We start from the raw sequence: 19,090 nt of genomic DNA on the forward strand, positions 1-19,090 counted from the left end.
TACAAATGCACTCCACACTTTTCAGCTTTTTATTTGAACAATCTTTTTAACTTCACAATGAAACACGTTAATGCTCTGATCGGCTGCATTCGACCAGCAGCTTCCTGCAGAGAGTCAGCTGGTGTGTGTGTGTGTGTGTGTGTATGTGTGTGTGCGTGTGTGTGTGTGTGTGTGCGCGTGTGTGTGCGTGTGTGTGTGTGCGTGCGTGTGTGTGCGTGTGTGTGCGTGTGTGTGTGTGTGTGTGCAGGCCGGTGGAGGACAGCAGCCAGCCTCCGGGCCGCGGCGTCCTGTCCATGCAGGGTCTGAGCTACGGCGTGGTGCGGGTGGACACGGAGGAGCGTCTGTCTGTCCTCACCGTTCAGGACGTCGGCACCGTCACACCAGGAGGTAACGGCTTCTTGCTGCTCCGTCTGGATGTTCAGGAACGACAGAGAAACGGTTTGAACTCGACTCCGGTGATGTTTCATCTGAATCTGCATTTCCAGCCTCAGACGTCCTCAGGTTGTTTCTGCTGACGGACGGATAATAAAACTATGCGAGCAGAAAACGTCCTGTGAGCTGCATGAACAGATCGGGTTTCTTTGGTCCTCAGCCAGAACCAGAACCCGACCTGCAGCAGGTTCTGATTCTGTTTGCTTCTTCATTTATTTGATTCTCTATTTCTAGAAACAAATTCTGGACTTTAGAAAAGATTTTCGTTAATTATGGAAAGTAATGGTCAAAAAACGTCGAATGGTGCCTGTAATCTGTTACCGTGGTGATTGATAGGCAGTTCAAAGGAGACATGCCTTCTGTCTTTCTTCCCTTCATTGTTTCCTTTCTTCTTTTCTTCCCTCCATCCTTTCTTCATTAATTTCTTCCTTGCTTCTTTCTTTTCATTTATCCTCCCTGATTTGCTTGTTTTCTTCTTTTCTTTACAATATTCTTTCCTTTCTTTCTTCCAGTCTTTTTTGTCTCTTTCCTTTTTTGTTATATTTATTTTTTGTATCATTACTTAATTTTTTGTTCTTAGTTTTGTCTTCCTTTCCTTTGATGTTTCCTTCCTTTGGTCCTTCTTCCATTCCTTCCTTGTATCCTTCCCTGTTTTGTTTCATCCTTATCTCCTTGTTTCCTTTCCTTTCTCGTGTGTTTAATCCCTCCTTCGTCTACTTCCTTGTTTCCTTCCTGACTCCTTTATCCTCATCCTCGTTCCTCTCTTGCTTCTTTCATCCTTCCTTGTGTCTCTCACTCCGTTTCAGTCTAGAAACACACCGCAGATTCATAAGAAACTTTACTGGTTTATATTCTCTTACTTCTTGTCGTCTTTGTTGTTTTTCCTTCAGAAAATTTTCACATTTAGACGCAAAAATATTTTTGGAAAGTTTTGAGATTGTCCTATAAACTCTAATATTAATGCTGATTGGGTTTTTGTAACTTTTTCATGAGTTTAGTGTTAATAAATGTGAAGCAGCAGCAGCCGAGCCGCGGCCGTGTGAAGAGTTAAACTCTCAGCTGTCAGAGCTTCACGCTCTGCAGGGCAGAGAATCCATTAAGCCCATTAAACCGTTGAATTAGTCGGAGGGCGTCTGAATGTGTGGCCTCTCCTCTTAATCATTGTCCATTTTTCTGGGGCTCGCTCTCTCCACTCATGACTGATCTCCCTGTGGAAGTTCAGAAAAACGCAGAAACCAGTTTTAATAAAAGCTGCAGCCTTCACTCTCTGGGTTTTAAGTGATGAGACGCAGCACAGTTCATCTCTGAGTCATTATGGCCAAACAACAACATGGGTTGATTAAGGTTCTTCTAAATAATAAGGGACAATTTATAACAGTCATTTGCTGAGACCCAAACATCAGACTGACGACCAGGTTTGGTAGAAAGACAGAAAGGAAAATAATAAATCATGCAGATGGAAATTATTGAGATTGTTTTAGTTTATCTTGATTAATTGATTTATTATTTATTGTGACAGGAAACCTCTGTCCAATCAGAACGCCTCATTCTACACCAGTGGTCCTCCGCCTGGTGGCGTTTCAAATCTCTCTGTGAGGTTTGAAACACTGGCCTGTTGGCGTCTGTTATCCTTTGATTACTCATAAAAGACACTCGAAATCCCTTTTAGAACCAAAAACAGCCCGTAGAAAAAGTCTGGTACAACTGGACTGCAGCTCAGTCAGGTGCAGGAGCCAGTGGCTCTTTGGTCCTTTCATAACATACAGGGCTAATTCCAGATTATTTCATTTATAATAAGACATTTTTCCCTGGTTAATCTGAAATAATCTGGCAGTGAAACTTGAACATTTTCATTAATATTAAGGAATTATTTACTTAAAACAAACTCCTACATTTTCCTGAAAATTTAATTGTTACTTATTTCAATTAGTATTTAAAAAAATATGCTAAGATTTTGTGTTTTTTGCATTAAAAATTCAAAAACCACCAAGTGAATAATATTCATCTTTCATTTAATTAGAACCTCTCTGGGTTTTGCATAATGCTGGTGGCTCTCGGCTTTAACCCAGTTCCAGTTGGTTCATCCCGGTTTCTGTTGGTACACAGACATCATCGTTAGCTCAGACTAGAACGGCCTATTTAAAGCCTGCTGGAGGCTGTGACTCAGACGCCTGGTCCACTTTCAGAACCAGGTGCTGGCCGTTAACCGCCGTGTGTCCTCGTTTCTCCGTCCCAGGCCTGGTGTGCGTGGTGAAGCCCGAGGGCGTCCCTCAGCTCTGCCAGACGGACGAGATCGGCGAACTCTGCGTCTGCTCCGTTGCCACGGGAACGTCCTACTACGGCCTGACAGGAATGACCAAGAACACCTTCGAGGTGAGGCGTTTTAGGACGGAGCTGCAGCTCTGCACAAACCCAAACCCTCCTGCAGGCGTACGGCCTGCAAAGGAAAGCATATGTTAATATTTCATACATAATACAACATTATACAACATCATAATACAGATTTAAATAGTTAGGAAACAAACTCAGAGTTTGGGGTTAAAGCAGATCTGATTTCCGATTTTAATCAGTTTTTTTCTTGCTCTCTTTTTTAAAAAATATTACAAATGACAAGAATTTGACTACAAGAATTTGTGTTTAATTATGAGAATATGGTGACAATATTACCAGAAAAATGTTTGAGAAATTGGGAGAAAAAAGTAGTTTTAATGAAAAACAGCTGGGATAATAAATTTTTTGTTTTAGTGGCATAAAATTTAAACTTCTTTCTCCAAATATTGCAACTTTATTTTTGTAATATTAGAATTTTATTCTTGTAATGAAAAAAGAAAAAAATATTATATTATATTTCATGGTGGAGTTGATCTGAATTCAAAGTGCAAATGAATATAAGCTGCAAACATCCAGATTTTCCTAAAAATTAAATCTTCAAACATCAATAAATCGATAAAATTGATTTATTGGCCAACCCCACTGAGAATCAAAAGTTTCAGTTGATATTTTAAACCTTCAAAATGTTAAGGTTGGTTTGAAATGATTAAGTCTGTCGTTTGGTCGTCAGGTTCTCTGCTTTCCCCCCAGCAGCTTGAATTCATCCTGCTCTCCGCCTCCGGGCTGCAGACCTGGCTGGTTGCCACGGTGACGGTTTGTCCGTGTGCCTGCAGGTGTACCCGGTGAGCTCCGGCGGCGGTCTGATCAGCGAGTACGCCTTCGTGCGGACCGGCCTGCTGGGCTTCATCGGACCCGGTGGCCTGGCCTTCATCACGGGGAAAATGGACGGCCTCATCATGGTGAGCGGGAGGCGGCACAACGCCGACGACATCGTCGCCACGGCGCTGGCGGTGGAGCCCATGAAGTTCGTCTACAGGGGCCGGTGAGTGGACCCCCCACTCGGAGCGGCCGTCACTCCCAGCTGTCACAGTGATGAATGAGCCGCGCCCGGCGCATTATGAATCTGATAAAGTCGAGCGATAGCGGAGGAATCGGGACGCAGCAAAACGGAGAAACTTAATTGTATCCAAAGCCGCTGAGCAGGAAACTCATCTTTTACCTGACAGGCTGTGATGACGCTCACTGCAGCGATTCAGGTTTCAGCCGCCGTTGGTCTTAACGTGGGCTGACACGGTTAATCGTGATTAATCAGTTGTTTAAATAATCTTCAACTTGTATATGAGTTAATCTTAACTGCAGTATAGAAACGTTAAGAAAAGCCTTTTTTAAAGAATAAACCTCCTAGGCTGTATCGATGTACAGTCAAGCAGAAAGGACCGAGATTTTCTCATGTTGAAAGATATTTTCAACTGCAGATGAATCTTTTGGTGATGAAGTGTTCACTAAAGCAATACTGTTGCTGCATATTAATGTTTATTTCCTAGTATTTTTAGTGTATAATATTACATAAAAAGGCCTTAGTGATTAAATACAGATTGCAGAATAAACCAGCTTTTATTAATTTATCGTTAGACTAATCAATTAATAATTAGAATTATTGTCATCATAATTATAAAAATGATATTTGATTGTCAGGCTAATTGATTATTCATGAGAATAATTGACAAATTAATAGATTAAACAGCAAAATTAATTATAATTAATTAACTATCCAAATAATCCTCAGACTACTCAGATAATGGTCAGAATTATTGATGGAAGAATTGAAAGCAGTTTGTTGTGTTTCTTTCTCCAGCTGTAACCTCTGTTTACTCCTAACTGTCAGAACATCGTCGGTGTGAAGCCGTAGCTAACTTTTGCCGTAGTTACACTCTGATGTGTGAACATCTTCTCTGTGTTACCAACACATCTCCTTAGAAGTGTTTAGAAACTCCCAAAAGTCTCAGATCATCTTCATTTGGACTCCTTTTTAATCCATTCGGGTTTTTTTATATCTATTGTTACATAAGTTGAGTGATTTGGCACATAAAGCCAAACGGTGCTTTAAAGAGGAGCTGCAAAAACAAATGAGATGGATTATCAGTGCCGACAAGTGATGGTTTCATCCAGGACGATGTCAACCACTGCTGATGTCAGTGACTCCTGGAGGTCTGTCCTGACCTCTGACCCGATGCTTCAGTCCGGGTGTGATCAGAGCGGCGCCGGCCGTGTTTCTGTTCTCCGTCTCTGCAGGATCGCCGTGTTCTCCGTGACGGTGCTGAGAGACGAGCGCATCGTGGTGGTGGCCGAGCAGAGGCCCGACTCCACGGAGGAGGACAGCTTCCAGTGGATGAGCCGGGTGCTGCAGGTACGGGACACCTGCACTGCCAAAACTAAATATTAACAAAACCTTTTCTGTAGTTTCTCCTGTAAATATAAAACAAAACATGAAAATAGCTTTTCAGCAAGATAAATACGATTCATGAATACAGATACAAAAAGTACTAGATTATTTCACTTAACAGAAAAAATGATTAGTCACGTAATCTGCCAGTGGAATTAGTATCTTTTTATCCATATTGAGAAATTACTGACGTAAAATAAACTCCTATTTGTTGGTATTTGCAAGACATTTTCACTAGAAACTAGAAACAGTGTGGTATTCACGGACCTTATAGAACCTCAGGAACTGAGGTTCTGTCAGTGTCGGTTCAGTTTGTTTTATGTCGGGTTGCCATAGCAACAGTTAGGCAGACTCATCTTTTATTCAGCGCTCCACAGAGGTAATAACCTTCATTGATAGGAAATGGATCGAAACGACAGATTTTTGTCGGTTCTGCTCCTCTTCAGGCCATCGACAGCATCCATGGCGTAGGCGTGTTCTGTCTGGCTCTGGTTCCGGCCAACACCCTCCCCAAAACCCCGCTGGGCGGCATCCACCTGTCGGAGATCAAGCAGCTGTACCTGGAGGGGGGGCTGCACCCCTGCAACGTCCTGATGTGCCCCCACACCTGCGTCACCAACCTGCCCAAACCGCGGCAGAAGCAGCCAGGTGAGACTCGCCTGTTTCCGGTCGGGTCGGTTCGGAAAAGCTGGAGCTGATCCGGGTTCTGTCCGTGTGCCGCAGAGATCGGACCCGCCTCTGTGATGGTGGGGAACCTGGTGTCGGGGAAGAGGATAGCTCAGGCCAGCGGCAGAGACCTGGGGCAGACAGACGACAACGACCAGGTGAGAAGATCCAAACGTTCAGATTCATTCAGGAAAACTTTGTTTCAATTCCAGCAAATATTGAAGAAAAGCTTTCTGCTGGTTCCTCGATAAATGAAAACCACATTTCAGCCGACCTCCATCTCTATTGAAGAAACATCAGTAGAAGGAGTCACAGATTTATTATTTTACTTTCTGAATCAATAAAAAGTTCTAACAGTGAAATAATAACTGATATCAAGGACAAAGTTACAGAAGCATCCGACTCCAAAAATACAGCAAAATCTTCCAGGTTCAGGAGTTACAAGACAGATTCTGTCATTTCCTTTATTTATTCTTTTGTTATAAAACTGGAGCTGCAGGATGTCATTAAATGTTGCTTCTGCATGAGCTTCAGGTTTTCTGTCATGACAATCTACACCAGCTGCTTGCTTAAAGGAAAGTTAAAGTCCATTTATGTTGCCAAAAATATCACTGGCATGTAAAGTCTGAGTACATGGCTCCTTATTATTAAAGCCTCACAGATATTTCAGCCATATTTTACCAAAAAAAGATTAAATGCATCAGAGATTTTGTTGTTTGGTGGCTGGAAAATGAAGCGTTTTCGCTGATTCTGATCAACTGATTGATGAACAACAAAACAATCAAACGTGTGATCAGATTTCTGCAGTTCAGATGCTAAACGTTCTGCTGTGCTAGTTTTGTTTCTGCCTTTCTGAGCCGTCGGACAAAAGGTCAGAACCGATTTTCTTCTGTTTCTGACTGAATCAGTTGGATTTCTCTGAAACAGAACAATTAGGAGTCCATCAGATTGAACACCCTGATGTATTGATTAGAGTCATCAGCTCTGGTGACTCAGGCTCCATTTGACATGTGTTTAAAGACGGCCTGCGGTCCTGCTCCGGTGTTTATGGCTCCTGCTAAACGCTGATGCTCCAATAATTAGACAGAAATGCCCAGTTCTGCATCTCTGCTGCAGTTTGAACAGGAAATGTTGAAGAAGTTCAGATTTGGTCTTGTTGAACTTCTCTGATGTTGGTCTTTGTTTCCAGTTTCTGTTCCTGTCAGAAATCCTGCAGTGGCGAGCCCAGACCACGCCGGACCACGTCCTCTACACCCTGCTCAGCTCCCGGGTAACCGCCCTCCACCCTCAGATCAACACATCCGACCACAGACCGTGTTACGGTGGATATTCAGTCCGGTTTTCTCATCTTTTATTCCCCAGGGGGCGGTGTCGAGCTCCCTCACCTGTCTGCAGCTGCACAAGCGAGCGGAGCGAGTAGCAGCTCTGCTGATGGAGAGAGGAGGCCTGCAGGAGGGAGACCATGTGGCTCTGGTTTACCCTCCAGGTCAGACATGATTCACTGGCCTGGTCCAGCTACGACTGAAACGATTAATCGGATTAGTTGCGATTAATCAATTAGTAAAATAATCGTCAGCTAGTTTACTAATTGATTAAATGACATATTGATGCAAAAAATGTAAATTGCTGAAAGAACAACACAGTTTGTGCAGCAATTAAGCAAAAACTGTACAAAAAAATATACATTTTGAATTTAAGATGGGAAAGAAAAAAACTTCATCCTTAAATAAAATTCCTCCAGTGGCATTTTTAGCTTCACCTGGTTCACATTCTGTAAAAATAAATCTCCTATTAAGCAGGTTTTTCATCCAATTATTGACCAACTAATCATAAATAATCACCAGATCATCCCTGCACTGTGATGATTTTAAACAGGAAGGGCTGAATATTTATTGAAGTATTTTTTAGCTGCGTCCTTTGCTATAAATCATAACGCATGTAGTAAAGGAATGCTGTTATTAATGTTTATTTTTAAATAAATCATTTATTTGCTTCTGTAAATGTATTTTTAATGCATAAAAAAAGACTAAAATAAAAAATCTTCTGAATTTATCTGTTTAACCGGTTAATCCTCTGAATATTTGATAAATTAATCAGTAAATAATAATAGAATAATTGTTAGCTGCAGCTTCATTTCTTCAGGTTTCTCCTCTCTTCTCCTCCTGCAGGCATCGACCTGATCGCGGCGTTCTACGGCTGCCTGTTCGCCGGCTGCGTTCCCATCACGGTGCGGCCGCCTCACCCCCAGAACATCTCCACCACGCTGCCCACCGTCAAGATGATCGTCGAGGTTCGCCGCTGCTTCCATCAGAGCGCGCGCTGCTGCACCATCACCGCTGGAAACACAAACCAGCATGTCTCCCTCCTCTCTGCAGGTCAGCCACTCGACCTGCGTCATGACGACGGCCGTCATCTGCAAGCTGCTTCGCTCCAAGGAGGCCACGGCCACCGTGGACATCAGGAACTGGCCTCCAGTTCTGGACACCGGTACAAACCTCTTCTGTTTTAATCTATCCAGAAATATTTTAATAGTCAAAAGAGAAAGGAAAATACATCCTTCCTATCATCCTGGGTTTTTTCTATCAAAAAGCTTTTGGATTCTCTCTTTAGGTCTTTTACTACAAAGGAATTTAAATCTTGAAAAATTAACTCTTTGTTTCTGCCATAAAAACATGTAGAAACCCCAGAAAACGCTTTGCTGACAGTAAAATCAGAGTCTGAACTGTAGCTGCTGATTCTCCCCCTACTGGACCAAAGAGGCAACTACAGGGAGTCCGTCTACAAAACTCAGTTACAAGAAAAAATTCAGGAAAATAATATAAAAAATACAGGTGAAAATAACAGAACATCAAGGGGTTACTGGTTCACTGGCAGATTATTTCAATTAAAACATGGGAGAAATGTCTAGTATGTACACCTGTAGGAGGGTGTACTTTCTTTTTGCCTGTGTGTGTTTGTCATCCTGGAGGTTGTGATGGTTCTGGATCAGAACCGGCCTCTGAGTTAATAACCAGCATCAGGTGCAGGTCGGTTGTTAGTGGAGCATCAGCAGCTCTGGGGTCACCCGGAGGTCACTCGGGCTTTCCGAACAGAACCGAATGATTCTGTTTGATTCTGTTTGCTCTGCAGACGACCTGCCAAAGAAGAAGCCTCCAGCTCTCTATAAGCCCACCAACCCCGACGGCCTGGCCTATCTGGACTTCAGCGTGTCCACCACCGGCATGCTGGCCGGAGTCCAGGTCAGTCAATCCCCAGCAGAACCGGGCCTGCTCTTCCTCCTGATCCTCTTCCTCACCATCACACCACAGGGAGACTCAGTTCAACGACTGTAGCAAGAACAAGAATCTAAAAATAACAGGACATCAAGGGTTTTTATTTTACTGCAGACTGAAAACTTTGGGCTCTAAAATCAAGGATAATTTTTTAAGTTATTCCAGATTTTTAACGTCTGATTAAAATAACATAGAAGAAAGCAAATGTTTTTGCACATTTGGGGAAAAATAAAATGTTTAAAAAAACCTTAGAATAAATTTGTTGTTTATTGCAGTAACAGAGCCTCACATTGAATATTTTAGTTTAATAACATTTTCATTCAGTGAGTGGGGAAAAAAATCAAAAAATAATTTTTTTTTTTAATTGAATTCAGAAATATTTAAATTAAATGTTGGAAATCATCCAAGTAGGTTGAAAGAGTCGTGGACGGTGATGCTGCGGGCAGGAAGGATCTCCTGTAGCAGTTAGTCTCACAACAAATATAAAGAAGCCTCTGACTGAAGACTGTTGCTATTATAATATGCTAACAGCTCCATGCATAAATGGCACCATCAGTTGCTCTGATAATCCACCTCCTTTGCTTTTGCTGCTCCTCTTTAACTCAGTTTGGCCGTTTGGTTAGAGAGATGTTGGAGCAACAATCCGAAACCCTTTTTATATTTTGGACCTTTACAGATTTCATTAAAATCTTATTCTTTGTTGAGCACAATAAACTAATGTATTTTTATTTTATTAATTTTCTGTCAGTAGTTTAAATTTGCCAGTTTTGGCCTCTTTGGTTTTGACAGCGCTGCTCCACTCTAAAAACAAATGTGTCCAAACCCATTCCAGGTTTAAAGCCTAAATGTTGTAAAAGTAAAACTAACTCTTTAGTTTTGTCACCCACGTCTCCATCCGTCCCCTCCCAGATGTCCCATAATGCAGTTGGAGCCTTCTGCCGCTCGGTGAAGCTGCAGTGTGAGCTGTACCCGTCCAGAGAGGTGGCCATCTGCCTGGACCCGTACTGCGGCCTCGGCTTCGTCCTCTGGTGTCTCTGCAGGTCGGTGCTTCGCCGTCGTTGAAAACACCATTCCCCGTGGTGGGAGCTTGGTTCCTGGATGTGAGCTCTGCGTGTCGTCCGCAGCGTTTACTCGGGCCACCAGTCCATCCTGATCCCGCCGGTGGAGCTGGAGACCAACCCGGCTCTGTGGCTGCTGGCCGTCAGCCAGCTGAGGGTGCGAGACACCTTCTGCTCCTACAGCGTCATGGAGCTCTGCACCAAAGGACTCGGCCTGCAGACCGAAGCACTGAAGGTCAGGATGATGCAGAACCCGGAACCGGCCCGTTTCTGTGGTTCTCTCTGGGGTGGAGTCGTTCATCTGACATCACAAACCAGTGGAAATCAGTAAAAATGTTAAGTTTTAAAACCGTTGAGGTGGTTCAGATACAGATGAATTCCTTACAGAGACCCAGCGGTTCTGGTCCTCTTACACCTGGACGGGTTTGGCTCTGATCCGGATCTTCAGGCCCAGCAGGACGTGTCTCGGTGCCGGTGGACACGTCCTGTCAGACTGTCTGTCCTCTCTGTGAGGCTAAGCGGCTCCATCACGATCCTCTGCAGGAGACGTTTGTCCTCCGGCTCGGTTTAATAAACTCCGTCTCCATCTGCTCAGCCGGAGGCGTCCGCAGTGATCGGTCACTGACAGAAGTTAATTTTAGTGATTATCTGTCTTTAGGTCTCCATGGAGACGCAGAGCGGAGGAGAAACGCCGTTTATTTCTGGCTGTTTCTTCATAAAACACTTTCCTCGCTGAAGAGCAGATGATTCTCCTGGGAGACGTTTTTTCCTCCACAGGGTTTGGTTTGATTTGACTGAAAGCAAAGACAGAAATAACCGATCCATTCCCGTTTTATAAAAATCTCCTGTTTGTGTTCTGCTTGTCTCCCATCCAGGCCCGAGGTCTAGACCTGTCCCGGGTCCGGGCCTGCGTGGTGGTGGCAGAGGAGAGACCCAGGATGGCGCTCACACACTCCTTCTCCAAACTCTTCAAGGACCTGGGCCTCCACCCTCGCTCCGTCAGCACGGCGTTTGGCTGCAGGGTCAACCTGGCCATCTGTCTGCAGGTACAACACGCCAGCAGCACGCGAGGAAGACGTCGATAACACGCCTATGACACGTCAACAACACATCAAAGAATGCAATGTTTGCAATTGATACCCTGTGATTGGCTGAAAAATACCTGTTTGTGATTGGCTGGTTGAGTAGCTCATTTACATAATGATGGACAGTCTTAATCTTAGGTCAGAGGCATCTTTAGATTGGTTGTACAACAGACTGCTACAATCATCAGCCTCTGAAACTGTTTAATTTCTCTTTAGGATCAAAAAAGCACATTTAATCTGAGTTAAATGTAAACGCACCACTGCATATTATTCTTTATTTTATTTCATTTATTTATTTAAAAAGATTAAAGAGCAAGCAATCAGTTGGACAGAGAGAAAACATTTGCATGAGTAACAAAATTATTTCTTCATTCCTACTTTTCTGTTTGAAAAGGAGTGTGAAGATGTGAACATTTATTTAATTCTACCCCTTTATTTATTATTCTTTGGTCAGAAACATAAATGCGCTCACATCAGTCTTCATGCACATCTCTCAAAGTGCTTTTGCACCTTTTAGTCATTTTTTTAAAATTGAAAACAAAAACTGAGGGTGAATTTGTGAGTCAGACTGTTTCTGCCCTGTGATTGGCTGCAGGGGACCTCAGGACCCGACCCCACCACCGTGTACGTGGACATGAGAGCGCTGCGCCATGACAGGTCCGGCTGCTGCTACCCGTCATCCTCGTCTGCTGTGGGAACGGTTCTAACCCTGAAACGTTTCCTTTTCAGGGTTCGGCTGGTGGAGAGAGGATCGCCCCACAGCCTGCCGCTGATGGAGTCTGGGAAGGTGAGTGAAGTTGGACCGTAAATCCTCACTTCCAGGAGGGAGACGAGTCGTGACTTAAGATCTAAATGAAGTTTTGAGAAAAGTTGGTCACTGAGAGACAAAGATGTGAGCTGAGCGCTGACAGCTCAGAGATGAGGAGTGGCAGCCGGTTCTGGGACTATTTCTGCTGCTTTTCTCTGCACGTCCTCCCACATCCAGTGAGTCACAACAGACTGCAGGTCTGAGTCCAGCAGGAAACGATCAGCCTCCCTCTCTGTCCGCTCATCCGGGAGAGAAAAGAACCACTCAGAGCAGGAAGAACTCATCAGCTGGAAGAAAACTCGCTCTGCGCCCACATTCAGTAAAAAAAACTGGAGAAACAGTTTGGATCCATTTTATCAGGATCTTCAGTTTACTGGTGTAAATGTTCAAAGGGAAGCTGGAATATTAACAGATTAGTGGACTGTAAAGAAGGAAAGGAAGGCTAAGTGGTGCTTTTATTTTCCCAGATTCTGCCAGGAGTCCGAATCATCATCGCCAACCCGGAGACCAAAGGACCGCTGGGAGACTCCCACCTGGGAGAGGTCTGCAGCTCCCGACTGTTATTCTACTGATCGATTATTCCAATGATTAATCAATTATTCAAACAAAAAAATTAACACATTGTACAGATTCTCCCTTTAACCACTTAAGGTTTTTTTGTAATATATTGGAAATATGTTAAAAAAAACACATAAATATTTAAATTCCTTTTCAAACAGGAAAATAAACATTTTACTGCATTATTGGTGTGATCATTGGTAGCTATTGATATAGCTTGATTATTGGTAGCTAAAATAAAAATGTTACCATTTTTTTGCCTAATTTGAACCAGAGTTCAAGGCTGAACATATTTACAAACGAAGATTTTTTTTATCTTAAATGTGATATTCATATATTTTTAGCTTCATTATTGCTCTGAATATGTCATTTTTTCAGTAAATATGTGTACTACAGTTAGCGATTAATCGGTTCCTAAATTACTTAACGATTATTTCACTAATTGATTAATCACGATTAATCGTTTCTTCTGTTGGAAGTGTGTCTGTTCAGTCTGATGTGTTTTTGCTCTCCTCCTGCAGATCTGGGTCCACAGCGCTCACAACGGCAGCGGCTACTACAGCGGCTACGGCGAGGAAGTGCTGCAGTCGGACCACTTTAGCTCCAGACTCAGCTTCGGAGACACCCAGACGGTCTGGGCCAGAACCGGATACCTGGGCTTCCTCCGCCGCACCGAGCTCACAGACGCCAACGGAGGTGAGGATGCGTCCGTCTCCTGTGAGATGTTCGGCGGACGCTCCGGCAGCAGGACTGACGGTGTGTTTGTGGGGTTTGTGAGCAGAGAGGCACGACGCTCTGTTCGTGGTCGGGGCGCTGGAGGAGGCCATGGAGCTGCGGGGGATGAGGTACCACCCCATCGACATCGAGACCTCCGTCATCCGCGCACACAAGAGCATCATGGAGTGGTAGGTCCATGTGCACCATGGAGACACGTTCAGGTCAGATAGCATCATCTGAAGCACGAAGCTGTTAGCATTGATAATGAGAAATGTTTGTTTTCATGTTTTGTTCTCTGGAACGTGCAAATCGGATTTCTAAAAATAAAAAAGAATGATGCTGAGGAAAATGAAACCAGCTGATATCTGGTGTCAAATTCTTATGTATGGATTAATCATGATTAATCGATCCAATTGAAATAACGGTCAACTAATTTAGTAAATGATTAATCGTCTATCCAGAGTTCAAAAAGAACAACATATTCAGAGCAGAAATTAAGCTACAACTGTAACAAAAATATATAAAATTTAGTTATTTATGTGCATTTTTAATGTATTTTTACTATTGAAATGGAAATGAAATCTGTATAAAGTACCATTTTTTAATTGATTAATCATCAGAAGAATCAACGAATAAAATAATCCTTCATTTTGTGTTTTTCTGGTAAAGATTTTAACTAGATGAGATTAAATCAGCAAAGCTGTTCCCAGTTCTGGAGCCGTCGGTGGAAAAACCTGGACCAGACACTTCCTGTATCAGATAACTAACATGTAGGAGAACCATTAGGAAACCTAAATATAGATTGATTAATCTGATTAATCGATTATTAAAATAATCGTAAATAAATTTGTAATCGATTAATCGTGGACTCGAGCATACAAACTCAAAAAAGGCAATTTGCTGGAAAAGAGAAACATGTTCATAGCAGTAATTCAACTAAAGCTATTTTTATTTTGCTTTTTGGATAAAAACACCTTTCTGTGTAAATTCACTGATTCAATTTCACCTGTTATTGCATTTTAGGCAAAAACATATTTATGCCAAAAAAGGGATTGAATTATTAGTTGATTTGCATTTTTCAATCTTTTTTATCACGGTACAGTAAAGGGTAAGTATTTGAATGAAAAATCTTGAGAATATGTCACTTTCTTTACCGATTAATCGATTAATCGTCAGAATAAATTGTCTTCTAACCCGTCGCTTCAAACAGGAAGTTGTGTTTTTCCTTAAAGCTGTGTGTCTCCGCCAGCGCCGTCTTCACCTGGACCAACCTGCTGGTGGTGGTGGTGGAGCTGGAGGGCTCTGAGCAGGAGGCCCTGGACCTGGTTCCTATGGTGACCAAGGCCGTGCTGGAGGAGCACTACCTGATTGTGGGCGTCGTCGTGGTGACGGACGTCGGCGTAATACCCATCAACTCCCGCGGCGAAAAGCAGCGCATGCACCTCCGCGACGGCTTCCTACAAGACCAGCTGGATCCCATCTACGTGGCCTACAACATGTAGCCTGGCTGTGTGTGTGTGTGTGAGAGAGAGAGGGTGTGTGTGCGTGTGTGTGTGTGTGTGTGCTGCTCATATCGCCGTCGTCGTTCATTAATTTCCCAGAAATCCAGATGTACTGTATTTTTGAGCGTTGATTTGATGTGTTCTGCAGTCGTTTGTTTTCGCCGGCTGATTCCGGCCGATCGATGGTTTTTAACCCCTCGCTCGACCCCGCGGCCAACAGGAAGCCTTAGAGGAGCACTGTGTTCAAATCTGTGGTTTCTGTCTCAGTTCCACCACTAGGGGGCGTCAGATTATTGTAAAAACTATAAATACTGTACATAAACATAATAATCTATATGGAGAGGAACTAAACAGCGAGGTGTAGTAGCCCCTAATGCAGCTCTCTCCACCTGCACCCTGAGTGTGTGTTTTAGTGTGTGTGTGAGTGTGTGTTCACCCGTCTGTGTCGATGTGCGACAGGAACATTTTCTGTGCTTTTAAACGCAGATTTTATTCAAAAATGATCAAAGAACAAACTACAACTGTGTGAATCGGCTGCAGCTTTCTTCTGTTTGGGGCTAAACGTTTGTTTTTATCTCAAAAAAAGAAGGAAAAGAGTCTTAAAGCGGTCGGTTTGAACCAAAAATAATGCTGCAAATTTCAACAGGAACAATAAAAACATTTCTGTATGTGAGCAAACTCAGAAATTCAGTCCTGAAGCACCAAGAGCGTCTCGCTGAGCAAAGTGCACTGTGTGAATATAACATAAATAAAGTTATCATTATTTAGATAAAGTTTTAGAGAATACATCTTCAGCATCCAGATGTTACTGCAGATGTTTTTACATGTGAACAAAAATGAACCAAATGACTTTATTTAAATAAACATTTTATGGCGTTGAGGGTGTTTCTTCAGATTATTTAAATGAATTAAATTATTAAATCAGAGGTTTCCATTAAAACATTTAACTACCAGGTTGGAAGTTAAATTCTGTCCTGGCAGAAACGTCTGGAAGCTGTGGGAGTGAAGAAGAAGAAGTTTACATAAAAAGCTCCCGTTGTAGCAATAATCATCCAAAGGTTGTTCTCTACTGGTTCTGTGGATTCCTGATTTTAATCTCAACACATTTACAATCATATTTATACATAAATGTTTTCATTACTTTCCTGCTTTTATTACACTTTTCTTAGAGTGAAACTCTTCAGAAATGCTGCTACGGTGGCTTGAAAAGAACAAAAACAGCTGCTGTTTAAATGCTGGCTGCAGTTTGCAATCTGGGCCACTAGATGGCACTACATCCCGCAGACCGGACCTTTAAGACGTGAAACAAGCTGCTGGATGCACTAAAATTGTTTATGTTTTACTCTGATCTGCCTGTAAGACTAACATCACAGTTTTAGAATAAAATATAACTTTTGTTTAATTTATCTGTTTAAAAAAACATTATGAAATCACTTGAGTTGCAGGATTTTTTTTATTTAAACCATATAAATGTGGATATTTTTTTAAGCAGTGAGACATTTTCAAGAACTGAATATCTAAAACTCTTTTCTTTTTGTTTTTGTCCCATAGAAAATGTTTTGTAGATGTCAAAATATTTCTTGCAAACCTTCGAGTTTGACTTTAAATCCTAAAAATGATTGTTTTTTTGTTCATTTTGAGCAGGAATCCTCAGTAAAGAACAACCTCGGAGCTACCGCCTGATGTGCACTGACTCAAACATTTCCTGAGGTTATAGAAGTTTTAACAGATGATTAAAAAATAAATAAATCTATGAAGAGTTTAAATAAATATCAGTTTATGGCAGGATTCCTGGGGATCCTGCTGATGTAAAGCGTTTTACTCAAGAGTCTCGATGTTTGGATAAATTTAGTTTACACGCCTGCGGGTGAAAAACGTGACATCTCATCGCTTTTTGTTTCACATCATCGGGAGGAACAAAAGTTATGCATATCAGAAGTTTGTTTGGATTGTTGGTAGCAGCGTAGCGATGACGTCAGAAACCAGGAGGACCGTCTGTGTTCAGGGCTGAATGGGAGAGAGACTGCACGTGAGTGTGTGTGTGTGTGTCGTATGTAAATAGTGTTGATTTTGTACGGTAAAAGTGTGTGTGACTTGTTTTGTACACATGATGAAAAGAGGAAATGACACTTTTATAAGAGCCTGCTACCGGCTCCCTGTCACACTATACAGTGCAATAAAGTGCTTTGATTGGCTAAAACCGGCTGCGCCGCTTTGTTTCGCTCTCATCCGCTGCAGCAGAGATGATCGTCTGTGATTATTTTCAATACGATTTATTAATGAATCATCAGTTAAAACTGAAACGTACACAAACAAAGAAAATGGGAAACCGGACAATGATACCAGAATCGTGTATGGTGAGTTAAAGCTGAGGTAGCTGTAGCATTTTAAAATCTGAGGAAATTGGTTAATTTATATCTCAAATTTGAATAGAAATCGGTAAAAAGTTATATTTGTTAGTAGCATCGTAACCATTCACATTTTTACATTCTGCATGCGGAACATTTCAGGGTTAAATTGCAAGAACTTTAACAGGTTAAATATGCAGATTTATTGTTTTTATTGTGCTGCATATTATTCTACTAACTAAGTTATACTAAGTGGAGTTACCCTTCCAGTTAGGCTGAATAGCAGAGATAGCTTTCTAATGTAGAAGTTAAGTATTCACTTATGCTGACTAGCATAGTTAGCCTTCAAATTATGTCACGTACCATTGTGACTATTTTTTTAGGCTAGGTGGCAAAGTTAGCATTTTAATTAAGAAGTTAATATTTTTAATTATTTGAAGTGACAAAAGTATTCAGTTATGCTAAAGTATATAGCTGGCCTTCAAATTATGTCAAGTATCATATTAACCATTTTTATCAGGCTAAGTGGTACAGTTAGCAATCTGTTTATGTTGAGCTGCATATGCTAACTAGCAAAGTTAGCATAATTTTATGTTATTCAAAGTACAGCGGTCACCCAGTTAGGCTGAGAAGCAGAGTTAGCATTCTAATTAAAAACTTGGCATTTTAATTATTTGACGTGTCAAAGTATTCAGTTTATGCTGATTAGCATGGTTAGCTTTTAAAGTATGTCAAGCACCATAGTAACTTTCTACCAGGCAAAATGGGATATGTTTGCTACATATCATAATTGATCCTGAAATAAATTGTTCTATTTGACAGTATTTGACAAAAATACTTTAAAAGTAGCATGTTTGTGTAAAATATCACAAAAAACAATTAAGCATTTCTAGGTTTTCTGTAGTAACTTTCCTCGTTGAGTTTTACTGTTTTCTTTTTGTTTGAGGACAGCTGTTTGCTGCTGTGAAAATATTTTTATTAGCTCAAATGCCAGTCTTTCCCTGCTGCTGTAAATTTTTTAACTTCACACATGAAAGAGAAAAGTTTATAGATACAAACTTGTTAAACTATGATAATAAAACAGAGACTGGGACAGATAAACACCATAAAACTGACCCAGATGGAGGCTTGAAGCATAAAATGTGTTTTAGATTTGGTGTTGTCTCTGTAATCAAAAATCTCCTGAAGTTATTTAAAAGCACAATTTTTTTCGTGTTTTTAAACAAAAAACACAAATGATAAAGTTTATTTCTGAGTGAAAATAACTCAGTGATTGGGTTTTGCAACAGCAGAGTTCAAAGGTTGTACACATGAAAACATTTGTTTGCAGAACTTTGTAGAAAGATTTTGTTCTGATAAAATCATTTCCAGCAGCTTTGCACATCCAGAAACTCAAATTTGTAGCAGTTCTTCTTTCCAAAGTAGCTGAAACTCAATCTGATTGGATGGGGAGAGTCTGGGACAAACAGTATTAAAAGTCTTGGCAGAGATTCCCAGGTGGAATTACGTTTGTGCTTTAACTAGGCCATTTTAAAACAATGTGTTCTCCTAAAAATCAAGATGTAGGCTGCATCCACAATCAGAATGGTTCAAATGCAAACAGATTAATGCAGATGCATCCTGTACTCCATTAAGGGTGAGATTTCTATTGAGAAGTAGAAATGTTTCCTAAAATAGCAAATGTTATGTTCCTGTCTGGATGAGAGGTGAGGAGCAAAAACACTTAATCTCACCAGTTTCTAGTGCAAACATCTCAATACACCTGAAATAAGACAAAACTAACTTAAAAGATAATTTTCAGCAAGCTAAAGGGGCTTGGTTTAAGTGAATTATTCCTTAATATAGATTTTCAAAAATTTAGTTCCACTGG

General features: G+C 41.5%; 1 protein-coding gene across 3 annotated transcripts in view; it reads left to right on the top strand.

Moving 5' to 3' along the window:
- Positions 1-17,072, top strand: part of LOC122824372 (disco-interacting protein 2 homolog C-like) — a 48,422-nt gene extending 31,350 nt beyond the window's left edge. For all 3 annotated transcript variants that reach the window (XM_044104948.1, XM_044104950.1, XM_044104951.1), the window contains 20 exons: positions 248-387; positions 2,669-2,805; positions 3,597-3,805; positions 5,056-5,170; positions 5,653-5,854; positions 5,930-6,030; positions 7,062-7,142; positions 7,235-7,358; positions 8,041-8,162; positions 8,248-8,359; positions 9,002-9,111; positions 10,054-10,184; positions 10,269-10,437; positions 11,078-11,248; positions 11,883-11,944; positions 12,017-12,074; positions 12,563-12,637; positions 13,175-13,349; positions 13,435-13,558; positions 14,620-17,072. In XM_044104948.1, coding sequence (XP_043960883.1) covers positions 248-387; positions 2,669-2,805; positions 3,597-3,805; positions 5,056-5,170; positions 5,653-5,854; positions 5,930-6,030; positions 7,062-7,142; positions 7,235-7,358; positions 8,041-8,162; positions 8,248-8,359; positions 9,002-9,111; positions 10,054-10,184; positions 10,269-10,437; positions 11,078-11,248; positions 11,883-11,944; positions 12,017-12,074; positions 12,563-12,637; positions 13,175-13,349; positions 13,435-13,558; positions 14,620-14,872 — 2,671 coding nt within the window. In that variant the 3' untranslated portion in view covers positions 14,873-17,072. The remainder of the gene's footprint in view (positions 1-247; positions 388-2,668; positions 2,806-3,596; positions 3,806-5,055; positions 5,171-5,652; positions 5,855-5,929; positions 6,031-7,061; positions 7,143-7,234; positions 7,359-8,040; positions 8,163-8,247; positions 8,360-9,001; positions 9,112-10,053; positions 10,185-10,268; positions 10,438-11,077; positions 11,249-11,882; positions 11,945-12,016; positions 12,075-12,562; positions 12,638-13,174; positions 13,350-13,434; positions 13,559-14,619) is intronic.
- Positions 17,073-19,090: the final 2,018 nt, after the last annotated feature.

The sequence above is a fragment of the Gambusia affinis genome, linkage group LG21 (assembly GCF_019740435.1).
Source record: "Gambusia affinis linkage group LG21, SWU_Gaff_1.0, whole genome shotgun sequence".
NCBI lineage: Eukaryota > Metazoa > Chordata > Actinopteri > Cyprinodontiformes > Poeciliidae > Gambusia > Gambusia affinis.